We start from the raw sequence: 14,141 nt of genomic DNA, 5'->3' as shown, positions 1-14,141 counted from the left end.
CTGCTGCACTGAGAGACTTTTCACTTCTGATTTGCAGGTGATACCACCTCGCACCAGCATCAGCACCAGCATCGCATGCAAGATAAACCTTCTGTTCTCAAAGAAACCACAAGCACAACACCTCCATAGCCTCCTCTTCCCTGCAGGCTGCCGTTACCTGCTCTAAAACGGATCACGCCAAAGGAAGGTGAAGGACAGCCCTTGGTTCATGCTCTGTGCAGAACGATGCAAGGCTTTACTGCAGTCCTGATGTGCCAGGCACAGGCAAGAGGGGGGAAACTCGTAGGAAAGCCAGGTTTTGGTCTGGGACTGCATCTCAGGATTTCTGGGCAGTAACCTACAGACAGGCCACTAGGTGCTGCTGTAAGGCAAGCAAAGGGCCCGGCGGGCGAGTAAAGGACAAGGCAAGCGGGCAGGCAAGGGGCCCTCTTCACACACAACTTCATCCCTTCTGCGCATCAGCCTGACGTGGGGACTTTGTCTATCACAGGGACAGCACCTGCTGGGTGCTTCCGCTGGGGTGTTCAACAAAACACGCTCATATACACACAACACAGTCTTGTGCAACTGGTGAGAGGACCCAGAAGTTAGGTGGGTCTGGGTCCACGTCCTTAGTTTGCTGCTGGTAAGGTCTGTAGCTTCTTTTGCCTATCTGCTTAGTGACTCCAGCTGCTGCCTGGAAATCAATCACGTACCAGCACTGAATTCTGGGAGGAGAACAACTCTTTACTGAATAAACTACAGAAACAGGAACATGATGGGGGACACACAGTGATGGTGACTGAAGCATCGAGGCGATTCCTTAAACACCCCTGCTGTGCCTCTTCCCATCCTCCTGCAGGACCACACAGGCCTGAACTCCTCCTCCCACTGGGTCACTATGTTACAGGACATCTGGGCTTCCAACAACTCAAAGGTTAAACACCTGACTTGAAAAGTCCCAATACATCCATTTAACACACTTGAGAGAGAATCAGAGCGTGTTGAATAATAGCAGACCTTTAATTCCCCTCATCGTCTCCCAATTTCTGAGCAAACTATGCCAGGGCTGCTCTCCTTTCTGTTAACAACTTTTGGTATTTAAGACCTCTGCTTACAAGGCCACCCAAGTCTGCATAATCATACATACACACAAGCAGCCAGCTGTATGTTGATAAGGAATCTTATGTCTGCCAGCCCCTCAGTTTAAGAACCACACATATGCATGTGTATCTTACAGGTACAGACACACGTTAAAGATAACGAAGACTGCGGTATCAAGTAAGAGAATTCTTTTTTAAATAGAAATGCCAGGGTTTTAGATATATTACATATTTACAAGCATAAAAACCCAATACCTATGTTTTCCATAGTCAAGCAACATCTGAACCTCCTCACTGACAATACCACAACAGTCACCTTAGTACATCAACTTACCCTCATGTTAATACCAAATCCAACAGAACACAGCTCCACTGAAGAGGAAAGCAGCTTACCAATCCTACAGAGAATTCCTGATCTTCTTACTGAGCCTGTCGTAACACCGCCCAGGATGCTCCGCTAACCTCCCAAATGGTGGCTGGAGTGTGAAACTGCATTCAAGCATAAGCATGGAAATCCAACCACAGGCTGTCCCACGGGCATGCAAAGATGAGCATCTTATGTCTCCTATGTCCACATGCCCCAGGATGGGGAGTGTTCTGCTGCTCTGTTATCCAAGTCTGAACAGGTTTAGGATCTTTACTGCATCTGGGAATCACAAGCCTAAGAAATATTTGGTACCTATCTAATCAGCACTGAAACAGAGAATCAAAAGGAAACAAAGGGAAATAGAAGGCACATCAGGGCTACCATGCAAAGAAACTGAGGAAGCTTCCCAGCGCACAGAAGCATATCAGGAGTTAGGAAGGAGGGAGTAAGGACAACTGAACCTTTTAGGTCCCTTTGGGAACACCAAGCACACGCTGCTCCAGAGGATGTGTTTTACACAGGGGACCCTCTGAAAGTATTGCAGATGTGCAGTTTTGGTTCCTGGGAAGGTGCTCTCACACCTGCTTCTCAGAGAGCGTAGGACAACTAAAACACGGCAACTCATGAGCAAGTATGAGCCAATTTCTGGCCCACCACGATTCTAACAACAGCCAACAAAGCCCTCCCGCTAGTTTTGTTCAGGGTGTATTCATGACAATCATTTTGCTTTACGTTTTGGGGACAGCAGATTACACAGCTTGCCTCTTTGATGTGGAGGACCAGGTTTCAAAAGAAGACGACAGGGCCAAAAAAGCACAGCGTGGCACAGCTTATACATAAAGTAAATGTTACATGACAAGCCAGGCTGCATGCTTGTGCCAGAAAAAAAATGGGGTTTATGCAGGTGCATCAGAAACGTGGGTTTTGCTCAAAAAAGGAAGTCCCAATTAAAAATCTTATTCATATACTAAATCAATCACAAAACATCAGTTTTTGTCTCTAAATCCATGTGTAAGTTTCATTCCTTCACTGGCATCTCAAATTGTACTACTTGAAGCACTCTGCATGTAAAAATCAAGCTCAACGCACAAGATCATAGCAAAGACCCTTCTTAAGGGAACCAAGCACCTGTGACTACAATACACCTTGCCTCTCATTTCAACAGAACAGCATAGTGACAACAGTTTTTAAACTCCAAGTATAAAGATTCACAGTCTGAAAGCCTCAGAACGTTGTCATTTTAGCACAAAACAAACTTTTCTGCCAACCTTACCCTAGTGTTTCTCACTTGTCAGGCTGCAGCACAGTAAGCCGGTACCCACATCTGCACGAAGGCTTGACCTGCTCAAACTGATGCGCCAAGCTGCTCAATCCATCTCAAATGCACTGCTCAGTTTACATTTGGAGGTACCATGTATAGGTAGTTAATTACTGCTTGCCCTCCCAGTAACAACAAGAAAAGGGAACAGAAACCCTCCTCACCTCCTCTGCTCCTCTTTCCAGGCTAGAGATTTATGGCAGTGAATACTTCTTTTACCCAACATACAAGCCACCTTTTGAACAGTGCTCAAAGTCGGCCCAATAGATCATAAATAATAATTAGTCTAAAAGAAAGACCACTCTACTGGGTATCTACAGGAACTCTTTCATTTACTAAGCCCCTTAAAACGAAATGCTTGTGATGGCAAACAGGGAGTAGACTGCAATACTGGGGCTGCTTGTTAGCACTTGCATGGTTTCAGAATGCATTTACAATGACACTGACCATATGGAAGTTATCAGGTATTTATTTTGCATCAGTGCCAAGGATGCAGTTGTGTGAGGCACTGCACAAGCACACGAAATCCCTGCCCAAACAAAATCACTTGTTTGTCGACACAGTCGCTGTATTTCAACCTTTCTACCTGTGACCTGTCTCATGGGGCAGACCTGCCTGGTGTGATCAAATAGTCAGCAGAATTAATACTGAACAGAGAGAAAAACTGGGCCCAACCTCTACGTTCACAGTTGGGATGCAGGACTTGCATCACAGGGCTCACACTTCAGTCCAACCTGAGGTTAACCCAAGATGAGTATTAAACTTCATTTCCCACTGGTCAAATACTCTTCTTCAGAGCAATCTAAACTGAGGGCTCGCAGGAGGAAGAGAAGGCAGCTCCTTACCTCTTGTGCAGTCAGGGCATGTTCCCCGGCTAGAAGCAGCATACTCAGACCTCCCATTTGTGTAGGATCTGTTAAAAAGAGTAAAACCAAGTCTTCAGTTTATTCATTTGCTTGGTTAAAGAACGTACCATTTGCAGCATTAAACCCCCAGAAGACTACTTGTCACAGACACTCTAAGCAAGCTGCCATAAAAGGCAGTTCAAGAGAATCACAAATAACCATTTCTGCACCCTCTGGGAGAGGCTTTCAAAGCTGTTTGAAGGATTTAATTGGATTTGTGTGCTTAACACCCCATTGCGTGGATTTACAATTTTACTGCCAAAGGTTTTATGTACTACAGAGATGGATATCTTTAAAACAGCAACTGTAATGATCTCATCCATAAATATACACAAGGATGCTCTAATATCGCACGTGTTTATAACTCAATAGATGCTCCCACCGTGGTTCCCTTCCTCAGCCACAGAACAAATAAAAGGATGGAACAAAGTGACAGGATCAAGCTCTGAAGCAAAATTCCTATTTTCATTTAGCTTTAATTTAGAGCTGCATTTAGTGGTGAAGAGCGCCAGCCTGAAGCGCTTGATCCTCTGTGCCAGAACAGTGCAGGCCCTGGCCAGGCAAGCTGCCTGCCTACTTGTTGCCCTGCCAATGCAATCTATAATTGAGGAAAGTAAAATGGGGATAGAAATGTTCTTTCTCCAAGTATTTGTTGCTGACAGCTTCTTGCCTCCAGCCTTCCTGCACCTCAGGAGCTCGGAAAACAACCACAAGAAGTGAAAGCAAAGAACACTGGCACTGCATTACTCATGGGGTGGCTTTTCCACTCAGAACAGCGGTCGCTCTTCATCATTATGAAGACTAATTGTCTTGAGTTTGGGGGAGTGCCCTGGAAGCAGTGCAGAGTCCTGGGTTTAAAGAGCATCATGTAGAGAGAGGGAGAGTGCCTGTGGACCAACCAACCCCACTGTGAAAGGCAAGCATTATCCTTGCTGCATTGCTGAGTCACAAACCTCAGTACTGATGCGGTATCAAAGGTAAGGAACCTCCCTCAGGTTTCACCAACTGTGCACTCACATTTCCCAGTTCCCTTTCACCGAACTATACAAAAACTCTCTCCACAACAAGAAGTGGCATGTGCCCAGGACCGTTTCCTGGTGTGGAGGCCAACCAGCACAATTACTCTTGTTCACTGGGTTGCATTTTGCTACGCAAGTTTGGATGCAGAATAGCTGCAACCAAAATGCCCACTGGGAAATCCCCTGGCCCATTCCCACTCAAGTGCAAAGCTGAGGAATCTGTTGCTCTTTTCAGCTGACACAGGCCAAATCTCTACCTATAAAACTCCAAAGGATTCAGTGCTACAGATGATCAAGATCCAGTTCCTAAGAATACCCACTGGTGCTGTTTAAGTCAATACCACAGATGGTGCCAGAAGTTCTCCTTCAGGCAGCATCTCCCACTGACATTCACAGGGTAACTTTCTACAATACTCTCTTAAGACAGCAGTAGATAGAAGCAGAGGAGAGCAAGGTGAATAAACCAGGTTCATCCACTATCTCCAGGACAGAAGAGTGGCTCATGTTAAGGAATACAGCCTAAACTGCATCTGGCTTCAACCTCAGTGTTCACCTGGAATGAATTTTTAGCTTTACCAGAATAAAGAGGTAGAAGTGTGAGGGTTTTTTTGTAGTTTTGTGGGTCTGGTTTTTTAAACTTTGTATTTTAAAGTAAAAAATATATTAAGTTTCTAAAAAGAGACAAGACACTATCAGAAACATAGGATCTAGTAACAAGAAGTGATTGAGGAAACAGAGACAGAAAATGGAAAGGGCCAGCCAAGTACCTAAGTACAATTCTAAGTGATCCAGTCAGCACACCACTGTTTGCACCAAAATACTTGATCAGAAACCATTTGGTCTTTCAAGCAAGAGGCCATCAGAACGTTTAAGAACATGTACCTTGAAAGATGATGCCTGAGCAGGCAGTTAATGTGGAGGAAGGAGAGATGGGAAGAGATCTCTGCACCCATCATAATCTTTTGGATTAAATAACTCTTCTCCCTGAACGATGTTTCCCCTCTTCTGCATTTACAGGACCACCACCCTTCCACTTGCTTTCCTAGCCTAAGTAAATCAAGACCTCCTAATGTTATCTAGCATGTCCACCTCCCACTATCCCAGCAGTCCCTGTAGCTCTCCTCCCCATCTCCAGCTGTTCCCAGTAGAGTTCAACCACCTCAGATCAGCTGTGCTCTGTTCAATGGCATTAACTCTTCTCTACAGCTCCTGAAAACACTTTGCCTGACACCCTGCAATGCAGCACCTTCCTATCCCGCATCACACTGATGGCTCCCAGCTGCTCTCTTGTGCTTCCCTTTAGTCACCTGTGGGTCTTTTTCCCCTCCTCAGTTTTGGCCAACTGGAGAACATGCAGCTTACGACTGTCAAATTCTCTCCCCTCTTCTAAATTCTGTATTCTTGGTGGTTTCAGCTTTCTGCCTTTCAAACAAGCAAGGAAGAGCAGGACAAGGAGAGGACTGCTTTCCACCCCCATCCCCCAAAGGAATCAAGTACTTCAACTGTTTATTTAAGTGTAAAAATTAAGAGGGAAGGAAAATAACAACAGCTAAGTGGGAAGTGAACGTTTAATTCGGTGCTTAAACAGCTTGAATACTTCTGCTGCAGCTGTAGCAGAGGGCTGGGTGCTTGGATGTCTCGCCAGGATAAAACCCAAATCAACTTCATCCAAGGGAAGACAAAATGTCCATAGGCAAACACTGCCATGTGTTTATGGTGTCTTCACAGCACAATGGTGTTTCTCTTATGGCACTAAGAACTTACTGGTATGAAGACGTAAGAATTTTAAGTGCTATTTTAAAGCGATTTACAGTAAATCAACAGGAGTGAGAGAACAGCACACATACATTTGATGTGCAGAATGGATTCATCATGACTTTACCAACAGCTTTTAATACTGATGAAACTTAGAACTATCTCACTATTTGGGAACGCTGTACTTTGTTAATATAGGTCTGGTTAAGTGTTCTGCAGGCTGACTAGCACATCACGGCAGTTTTTCAGTCATAGGAAAGAAAGAACTGACGAAAAGCTAAGCAGGAAGAAGGCCAGCAAGCCCCAGTTTCAGCTAACTTGTACGTGGGTGCAGAATAAAGCTTCCTTCTAAAACAGAAAAACTGCATTTCTATTAGGATATTGCCTACTCTAGGAAGTGCCTTTTCCCCATCCTTTGCTTCATTAAAAAGCATTTTGATCCAGATGGTTGTTTCCTCATGCAGATATGTGGAAGTATTGGGAAACTTCCACATCTGTACAGCAAAGCTGTTGCTCACTTAGCTCTGTCACTGTGAGGGCAGATGCTGCGACGGTCATGTTCACTTGTGAACAGCAACTGCCTATGCACTACACCCTATAACAGCTCACAGGTGAGCCACATCAGGAGACACACGCTGAATTACAGCTTCCAGGCTGGACGAGCAAGGACACCAGCACTGGGTTCGCAGCTCAGAAGCCCAATGCTGGTGCCACACCTCAGTTTCTTGACAAAACAATATGTAAACATGAGAGACTTAAAAGTGGGGTGGTTATTGTTGGAATGCCAGAAATAAAGGAGAGATATGGCCTGTATGGGACTTAGGGAAGGAAGACGTTACACTCTGAGTATTACATTTCCCAAACTGAAATGTAGTATGTAAAAAGCAATCAAGACAGGATTAACAACTACCAATAAGTAAAGCGGATTTCCTGGAGTGATTCCGGAATCCTAGAATCCCTGTCCTAGGAAGCTATCTGCCATAAAAATGCAAGACAGACAATGGCATTTCAAAGGTAAAATTTTTCTGGAGATGGTTCAGATACATTTTAGTTCATCAGATAGTATACAGCCTGGGTTTTAAAAGAGGTTGGGCCAGATAAAGTCAGAGTTGAACTGAACTATGACAAGAAGTCAAGGAGAGAAGAACCCAATAAAACGTAGTTAGCACAAACTGGTATACAGTTAACAAAACAGTAATCCATTTGGCATGGCAGACTTGTCATGATTTGGATGCTGCTAACATCTCTGTCAGAAGCTGTTGCTATTTTATGAGCTATTGCTCTGCTCAAGGAACAGCCACTCTTCACTGGTTTGAGGACTGGAGTGAGACCGCTGTGAATTACTATAGTCACTACTCAGCCTGTAGTCACATACATATATAGAAATAAACAAAAAGCCACAGGTAGCACAAAACGGCCTTTTCCATTCAGAAGGGAACGGCTCTACAGATAAACCAATGGATTAGAGTAGTTCCTAATTAAGTTCTCTGTCCTCTGACAGATGCTGTCTTACGATCTCTCTCTCCTCAGAAACTCTACACTGGGATAGTCTAGCAAGAGCCATGGGGGACGGCAGAGAAGCAGACCATGACCTATTGTTTGTTCTTTATGTGAAGTCACTAAACCTTTAAGGAGCACAGAAGTTACTCCTCTGGTATGAAAAAGCAGAACGGGATGATAGGGCTTGCAATGTTTAGATCTGGTCTCCCATACAGCACCACTATGTGGCATGAAAAGCTTTCTTTTCATCACATTTCACAGCTCCTTGATAGCCAGAAGGAACTTCATTACAGCAATTTTTATACCACCACACTAGCAAAAAGGTATACATGCCTTTTGATCCCTTTTTATCCTTTAGCCCTTGGTCCATAAAACCATTTTCCACTCTGCAGCTCACAGTCTCTCCAAGCAGGAAAGTCTTACCTGCCACACACTTGTCTTACGCCAGGCAGGACAGGACAAAGTTTCAAACACATCAGTACTGGTAAAATGAGAAATCTTAAACCACAAAAAAGCAATAACTTGACTGTTAAGTTCTGAAGCTGCCAATATTTAACAGTGATGTCTTGGTACTTCAAGGCCATAACTGCAACAGTTGTGCTATTTGCGGGTATCAGTGAGAGATTATCTGCCTTTCACCAGTCCAGGCACTCCACCAACACTTATCAATGGATTTTAGTTCTTTTAGTGTTTAAAAGGTTAGATTGTGCCCCTCTAAAGTATAATGGGCAGAGGAGCCCATTTTAAGTGAAATTAAATGACACTTCTCTTGATTTAAATACAAAAATCTAGCTCCACCAGTACAATCATCCAAAAGAACGTCAATACCTTCAACTCTATAGGTGACCATAAATTAATTACTAAGCATAGTACAATGCTCGATGAAAAAGAACGCACAATAATCAGGGTTTTCCTTTTCCACTAGAAAATGAAACTCTCTAACTGCAGCTAAACTGGAATTAAAAGCAAAACAATCAAATCTGGATCCCGAATAGGATATGGTTTATGGTGCCACAGATCTGGACTCAACTCTTGAAAGTAATCAGGCAGTAAGGAGCATTTTAGCAGATGTTTAACTACAGTCTTGGCAATGTAATCTGGAAAATGAAAGGTATTTGTACTGCAGTACCACGTGCAGCAAAGAAACTGCAATTCAATTTCCATGCCACAGCCGCGAACACAATGAGGATGCTACATCTGAGTAAGAGAGATGGAAATCTCACCTGCCATCCCAAAGTTAAGCTGTGGCATTTCTTCACTTTTTGTCGTCACTTTCCTTGGGCTTGGTAAGTCTTTTGTAGCATCTGATGCAAAGGCCCATAGCTTTTTCCTGCTTGTTACAGTGGATGTCTGGGTTTTTACAGGTTTGTTTGTAGTGGGGCACCACTTGTACCCTGGGTTTGCCTTCATAAAAGCATCCTTGTACTAGAAAAGAAGAGGAAAATTGCCATTATACTATTCAGAGGACAACAGAGTGCACTGCATGTAAGAGGATTTAATACAATAAATAACCCCTAAATATTAACAGTTTATTCACATGCTTATAGTCTGACTGCCAACACTATTAATAAGAAGAAATATTAAGACAGTAGAGCTGTATTTCGAAGTGGGTTTTCTCTTTCCTCTCGTGAGGGTTTATCACCCAGAGAGGGCTGAAGCTCTGATCCTGCAACCTGCTCCCCACACCTTGCTTGCTCACTCGCTGAGCATCTATTTGGATCTTCTACAGGTACGATCTCTGTTCCCTTTCTGGCTTGAATAAAATCAAAGCATACATTTAGCAATAAATGCAGCATGGTGCCCCTCACTTTGCACTCTAATAGTTCTGCATTTTATAATGTTGGAGTATCTGCTTTCCCAAACCAGGTACCATAAATAAACCGCTATCAGCACCATCTCGTTTTCAGCAACTTCCAGTACTTCATCCCAGTGCTCCTTCTAGAATGTACCACGCTTCATGGCTGCATAAAATAAACTGGCCCCGTTTAAAACTTAGTTTGGCCTTGAGACACAGCATGCGTATCAGTTGTTTGCTATACCCTTGGCATGCGGCAGCAAAATGAATGAAGACAGACTATACATGGGGGGTGGGGGAAAAGGTCTGGATCCTGCACATTTTGGGGAGTAGGGAGAAGGATGGGGACCCATTTTCTTCACAGAATGCAAGGGTGATGTTTTCCAAGTGCCTTGCTGACCAGATAAAACAAGATTTCTGAGTGCTAATGGCTATGAAAAGAGCACATCTCAGTATTTTAACCGTGTTGCTATGCAAGGTGGAGAGCAGAGGAACATGCCACGCATTCCAGCTGCAAATGTTTGCCTAACAACTGATAGGGGTGCAGAGCACTGGCTGCTGTGGGAGCCTACGCAGTGAGTACCAGTGCTCACCACAGCAAGAAGGAACCCGATACATCCCCCTCATGCCCTAGGTAGCTCTCAATGGTGTCAAACAACCACAAGAGCAGTTCTATCCTGATGTACATGGCAGGGCAGCTGCAGGAAGTTTCTTCCATGATTTCACATGTTCCCACCCACTTGGTTGTCATCAGCCCCAGTTACAGCACAGAGGAGCACCTACGTACATGCCTGCACACGAACACATGCAGAGTAGGGGAAAACAAAGTCCCTTGGGTACCAAATCCAGACAGAGCACTGAAAACCTTGCCCTCTGATAGAGTCACTGCAGTGTCCTCCCAGATCAGTAAGTGCCATGCCTTGTGGCAGGACTGCCATCGCATGGATATTGTTCACTTTCATTTCCGTCTTCATCTATTAGCTGGCACTTGCTACCTCCAGACTGTAGCAGGGATAAAACCGTTTCAGTTTACAAGCAGCACAGCACCGCACGAACGCGCTGTAGGAAGTCCTGTATTTATAGAAATGGCTATAAATAATAAAAATCTGCAGGGACTGCTGACCTACATACATGCTGTGCTTTCTGAAGAGGGTGTATACATCAAACATGGGAACTGAGCACTGTGACACCTCTCGCTTCACCCCTTTCCCTTTCCCTCACTTTGGTTTGGGTGCTCAGTATACCACAGAAATAGCCTGGTGCAGGGAAGGGAAGCGGAGGGGGTAAGGGAAGAAGCAGAAAGGAAACACACAGCAGAGCAGCTTTGCCTTCCATTGTTAAAGCCACAGCCCACTCACAAATCATGTTTCCAGCCTGCAGAGTGAAAAGCATAGAACTGCTAGCAATGAGGCACATAAGCTCTTCAGATCAGCACTGCTGCTTTGAGCAACTGAATTATTCTATGGAGCAGTGTGACAGGCCGACAGGCTGCCCATCAAATGAGAACCAGAGTGCATGCCGTTTGCAAGACAAGGCAGCAATAAGCTTTTAATCAGTTCCCAACAAAAGCAATTCAAGTGAATGGATTTTTTCCCTCTGCAAGGCCAAGAAGTGAGTACTGCGCTATGAAGGGGAGGGAGCAAACCGAGGGAGGACAACACAGCATCCACTGCCACTGCTTCAACACTCAAGACACACCAAAGAAGAGAATGTAGTAAGTCAAATAATGACCAAGAAGTACTTTTACAAAATGTATGAAGGTCAGAAAGACTTTCCGGATTGACTTTTGTGACTATTAGCCCAGGGCCCAAAATGAAGCGATAGATTCTGCTTGCCAGTGCGTGAGAAGGTAACTTAAACGAGCTACACAGCAATGAGAAAATGCCAAAGACAACAGCAAAGCTTAGTGTTTTCCTCCATTCAACCAACTGTGCGGTGAACAGCCGCCTAAGGGCATCCTTGAAGTCACTAAAGGAAATAAAGCCCTTAACCTGCAATGCAAAGACACCACCTTGGTTCCCACACGATTGGCAGGGGCAGAGCAGCAGGGTCATATCCCGAAGTTCCAGGTAAGATAAAAAAGCACAGGATGTATTTGCAGGATCGGTCTGAGGCATCATTTCTGGCTTGGGAAAGCCCAGGGAAAGATGTGGCATGCAGCAGGACCAGTTCAAAGCTGAGGTCTGAAAAGGCACCGTGCTTCAGTGCAACTCCGAGCTGCTCTCATCACCAGTGAGGTGGGAGCAGGAGCTCACAAGTGTATTGCAGCTATACCTCATGGCAGCAGTTAGCACCTGCTTAACTCCAAATGTATGCTTAAATCCCACCAACTGGCTATTACACGTCACATGAATCCCAGACATCTAACAAAGAGTAAGAACTCCCCAGAAAATCCTACACTCTCACTAATCCCAATTTCTCACTCCTGAAGGACTCAGGGTTCGCATTACACGTTGTGGTCCATACATCACCCAGTGAAGTCGCCAGACTCCAACCAACAAGCCAGAACATCTGTCCTAAGGTAGATGCCAAAGCAAGGATACCAAGCTCCCAGTCCTGCTGACTGTACCTGTGAAACCACTGGCCAAGCACTGTGGGGAAGAAGTGTTCAGCTCTGCCACTGAACAGCAGCATCCGTGGTTTATCAGGCTGCTCCCAACAGGAAACAATCCCGACTGCCTGGGCGATGCAAAGCCGTATTTTAAAATGAAGTGTTTTCTAGCAAGGAAACAGGGCTTGAACAACAATAATCTCACTGGATATTTTCCAAGGCAGCTGTATGTTCCCAGTAACCCCTGTAGGAGTTAACAGAAGAACACTATCCCTATTATTGTAGCAACTAAAAATGCTGGAGCGTATTAGTAAGTGGCCAGAATTCATTTTCCCCTCGGTGAAGGAAATGCTAACAAATGGCAGGAATACTTGTGGTTTCACTTGGAGTGTTGACCAGCTACTGGGCTTATATCCTAGATAATGAAGCTTTCCAAGTTAAGTTGATCTAGGAAGTCTGCAGGATACAAATAGAATGCCTGCTCCTAAAGCAAACACCAGCAGAAGCTGACCCTGAGCTCCGGAGGTGCAACATCAGGTCTCCAGGGCAAGTGTTGCTATGAGAGAGCATATGCCACAAGACTGAAAATAGAAGGAGCACGAGGCCAGGTTTTTCAGGTAATCAAAGCACCCCAAGGTACACATAGGTACTATAGACCTGATTACCCTCTCCGTGGGTATCGGGGCATAGATGTCCAAACCACTAGGAAACTTCTCATAATTCCACTTGGAAAAGTTTGGGTGCCTCACAATCTTCCAAAATCCTGGAACTTGCATACAGCTGGATATATGTAAGTAAATACACAAATGCCTTGGTTTGCACACTGCTGAGACAGTCGCTGCTGGTACTAAGCAGGTTGAGAAACTTGAAAGCTTCTTGCTTGATGCTTGATCTAAATGGGTTTTGTAAGCTGTGGCTTCAAGTAGTAAAAGCATTTTTCAGTAGCAGCCTTCAAGTATCTGAAGGGGGCCTATAAGGATGCTGGGGAGGGACTCTTCATTAGGGACTGTAGTGACAGGACAAGGGGTAACGGGTTAAAACTTAAACAGGGGAAGTTTAGACTGGATATAAGGAAGAAGGTGGTGAGGCACTGGAATGGGTTGCCCAGGGAAGCTGTGAATGCTGCATCCCTGGCAGTGTTCAAGGCCAGGATGGACATGGTTTTAGGTGAAGTGTCCCTGCCCATGGCAGGGGGATTGGAACTGGATGATCTTAAGGTCCTTTCCAACCCTAACTATTCTATGATTCTTGAGAGTATAAAACAAGCAGGCGCTGTAGCCACTGTAGTAGGGACCACTTCTGTCAGGACCATTTGTATCTCTGAGGAGCAGTTCAGATGCTCAAGGTACATATGCGGGTAGCAGATATGACACAGGGCCTTTTGGGAGCTGTGTGGCCTGACAGAGCAGTGGCTAGAGGCTATGCAGTGGAAAACTGGAAGGCAAAGGGCACTCAACAGCTACATGTAAGCAACAGAAGCTCATCCACTGTATTTTAAACATCAGTGAGGTTATACATCTAGGTACTCAAACAGAACGCTATCGGTACAGGGGGAATTTTATATCCTTCCAAAAGCATTCACCTTCCTGACTTTTAAAGGAGCTCTCCTTAGGAAAAAATACCAATAAATGGTTTGCACTAGCACAGACATTAACATCTTTTTGACAGTCTCAGCAGTAAGCCTAACCACAAAAGCGAGTGTTGAAACAAAACAACCAATACACACTCACAGAAGAGGCTTGTTAGTAAAGAAAGCCCAACTATATGCAATAGCACATTATAGCTGCTAATTATTGTTGTAACATAAACTGTTCAAAGAATAAAAATGATAGGCTCTCTTCTATGCATT

The 14,141-nt window shown here is 44.6% G+C and overlaps 1 protein-coding gene across 24 annotated transcripts in view; it reads right to left on the bottom strand.

The window, feature by feature from the left end:
* BBX (BBX high mobility group box domain containing) overlaps positions 1 to 14,141 on the bottom strand; it is a 137,490-nt gene that overhangs the window by 40,007 nt on the left and 83,342 nt on the right. For all 24 annotated transcript variants that reach the window (XM_062623926.1, XM_062623917.1, XM_062623904.1 and 21 more), the window contains 2 exons: positions 9,170 to 9,371; positions 3,613 to 3,680 (listed from right to left, as the gene is read on the bottom strand). In XM_062623926.1, the coding sequence (XP_062479910.1) occupies positions 3,613 to 3,680; positions 9,170 to 9,371 (270 nt within the window). The remainder of the gene's footprint in view (positions 1 to 3,612; positions 3,681 to 9,169; positions 9,372 to 14,141) is intronic.

The sequence above is a fragment of the Pezoporus occidentalis genome, unplaced genomic scaffold (assembly GCF_034315485.1).
Source record: "Pezoporus occidentalis ecotype Australia unplaced genomic scaffold, CSIRO_AGI_Poc_V1 ctg26, whole genome shotgun sequence".
NCBI lineage: Eukaryota > Metazoa > Chordata > Aves > Psittaciformes > Psittacidae > Pezoporus > Pezoporus occidentalis.
The sequence above is the reverse complement of the archived record's forward strand: the minus strand, read 5'-3'. Positions and strand labels throughout refer to the sequence as shown.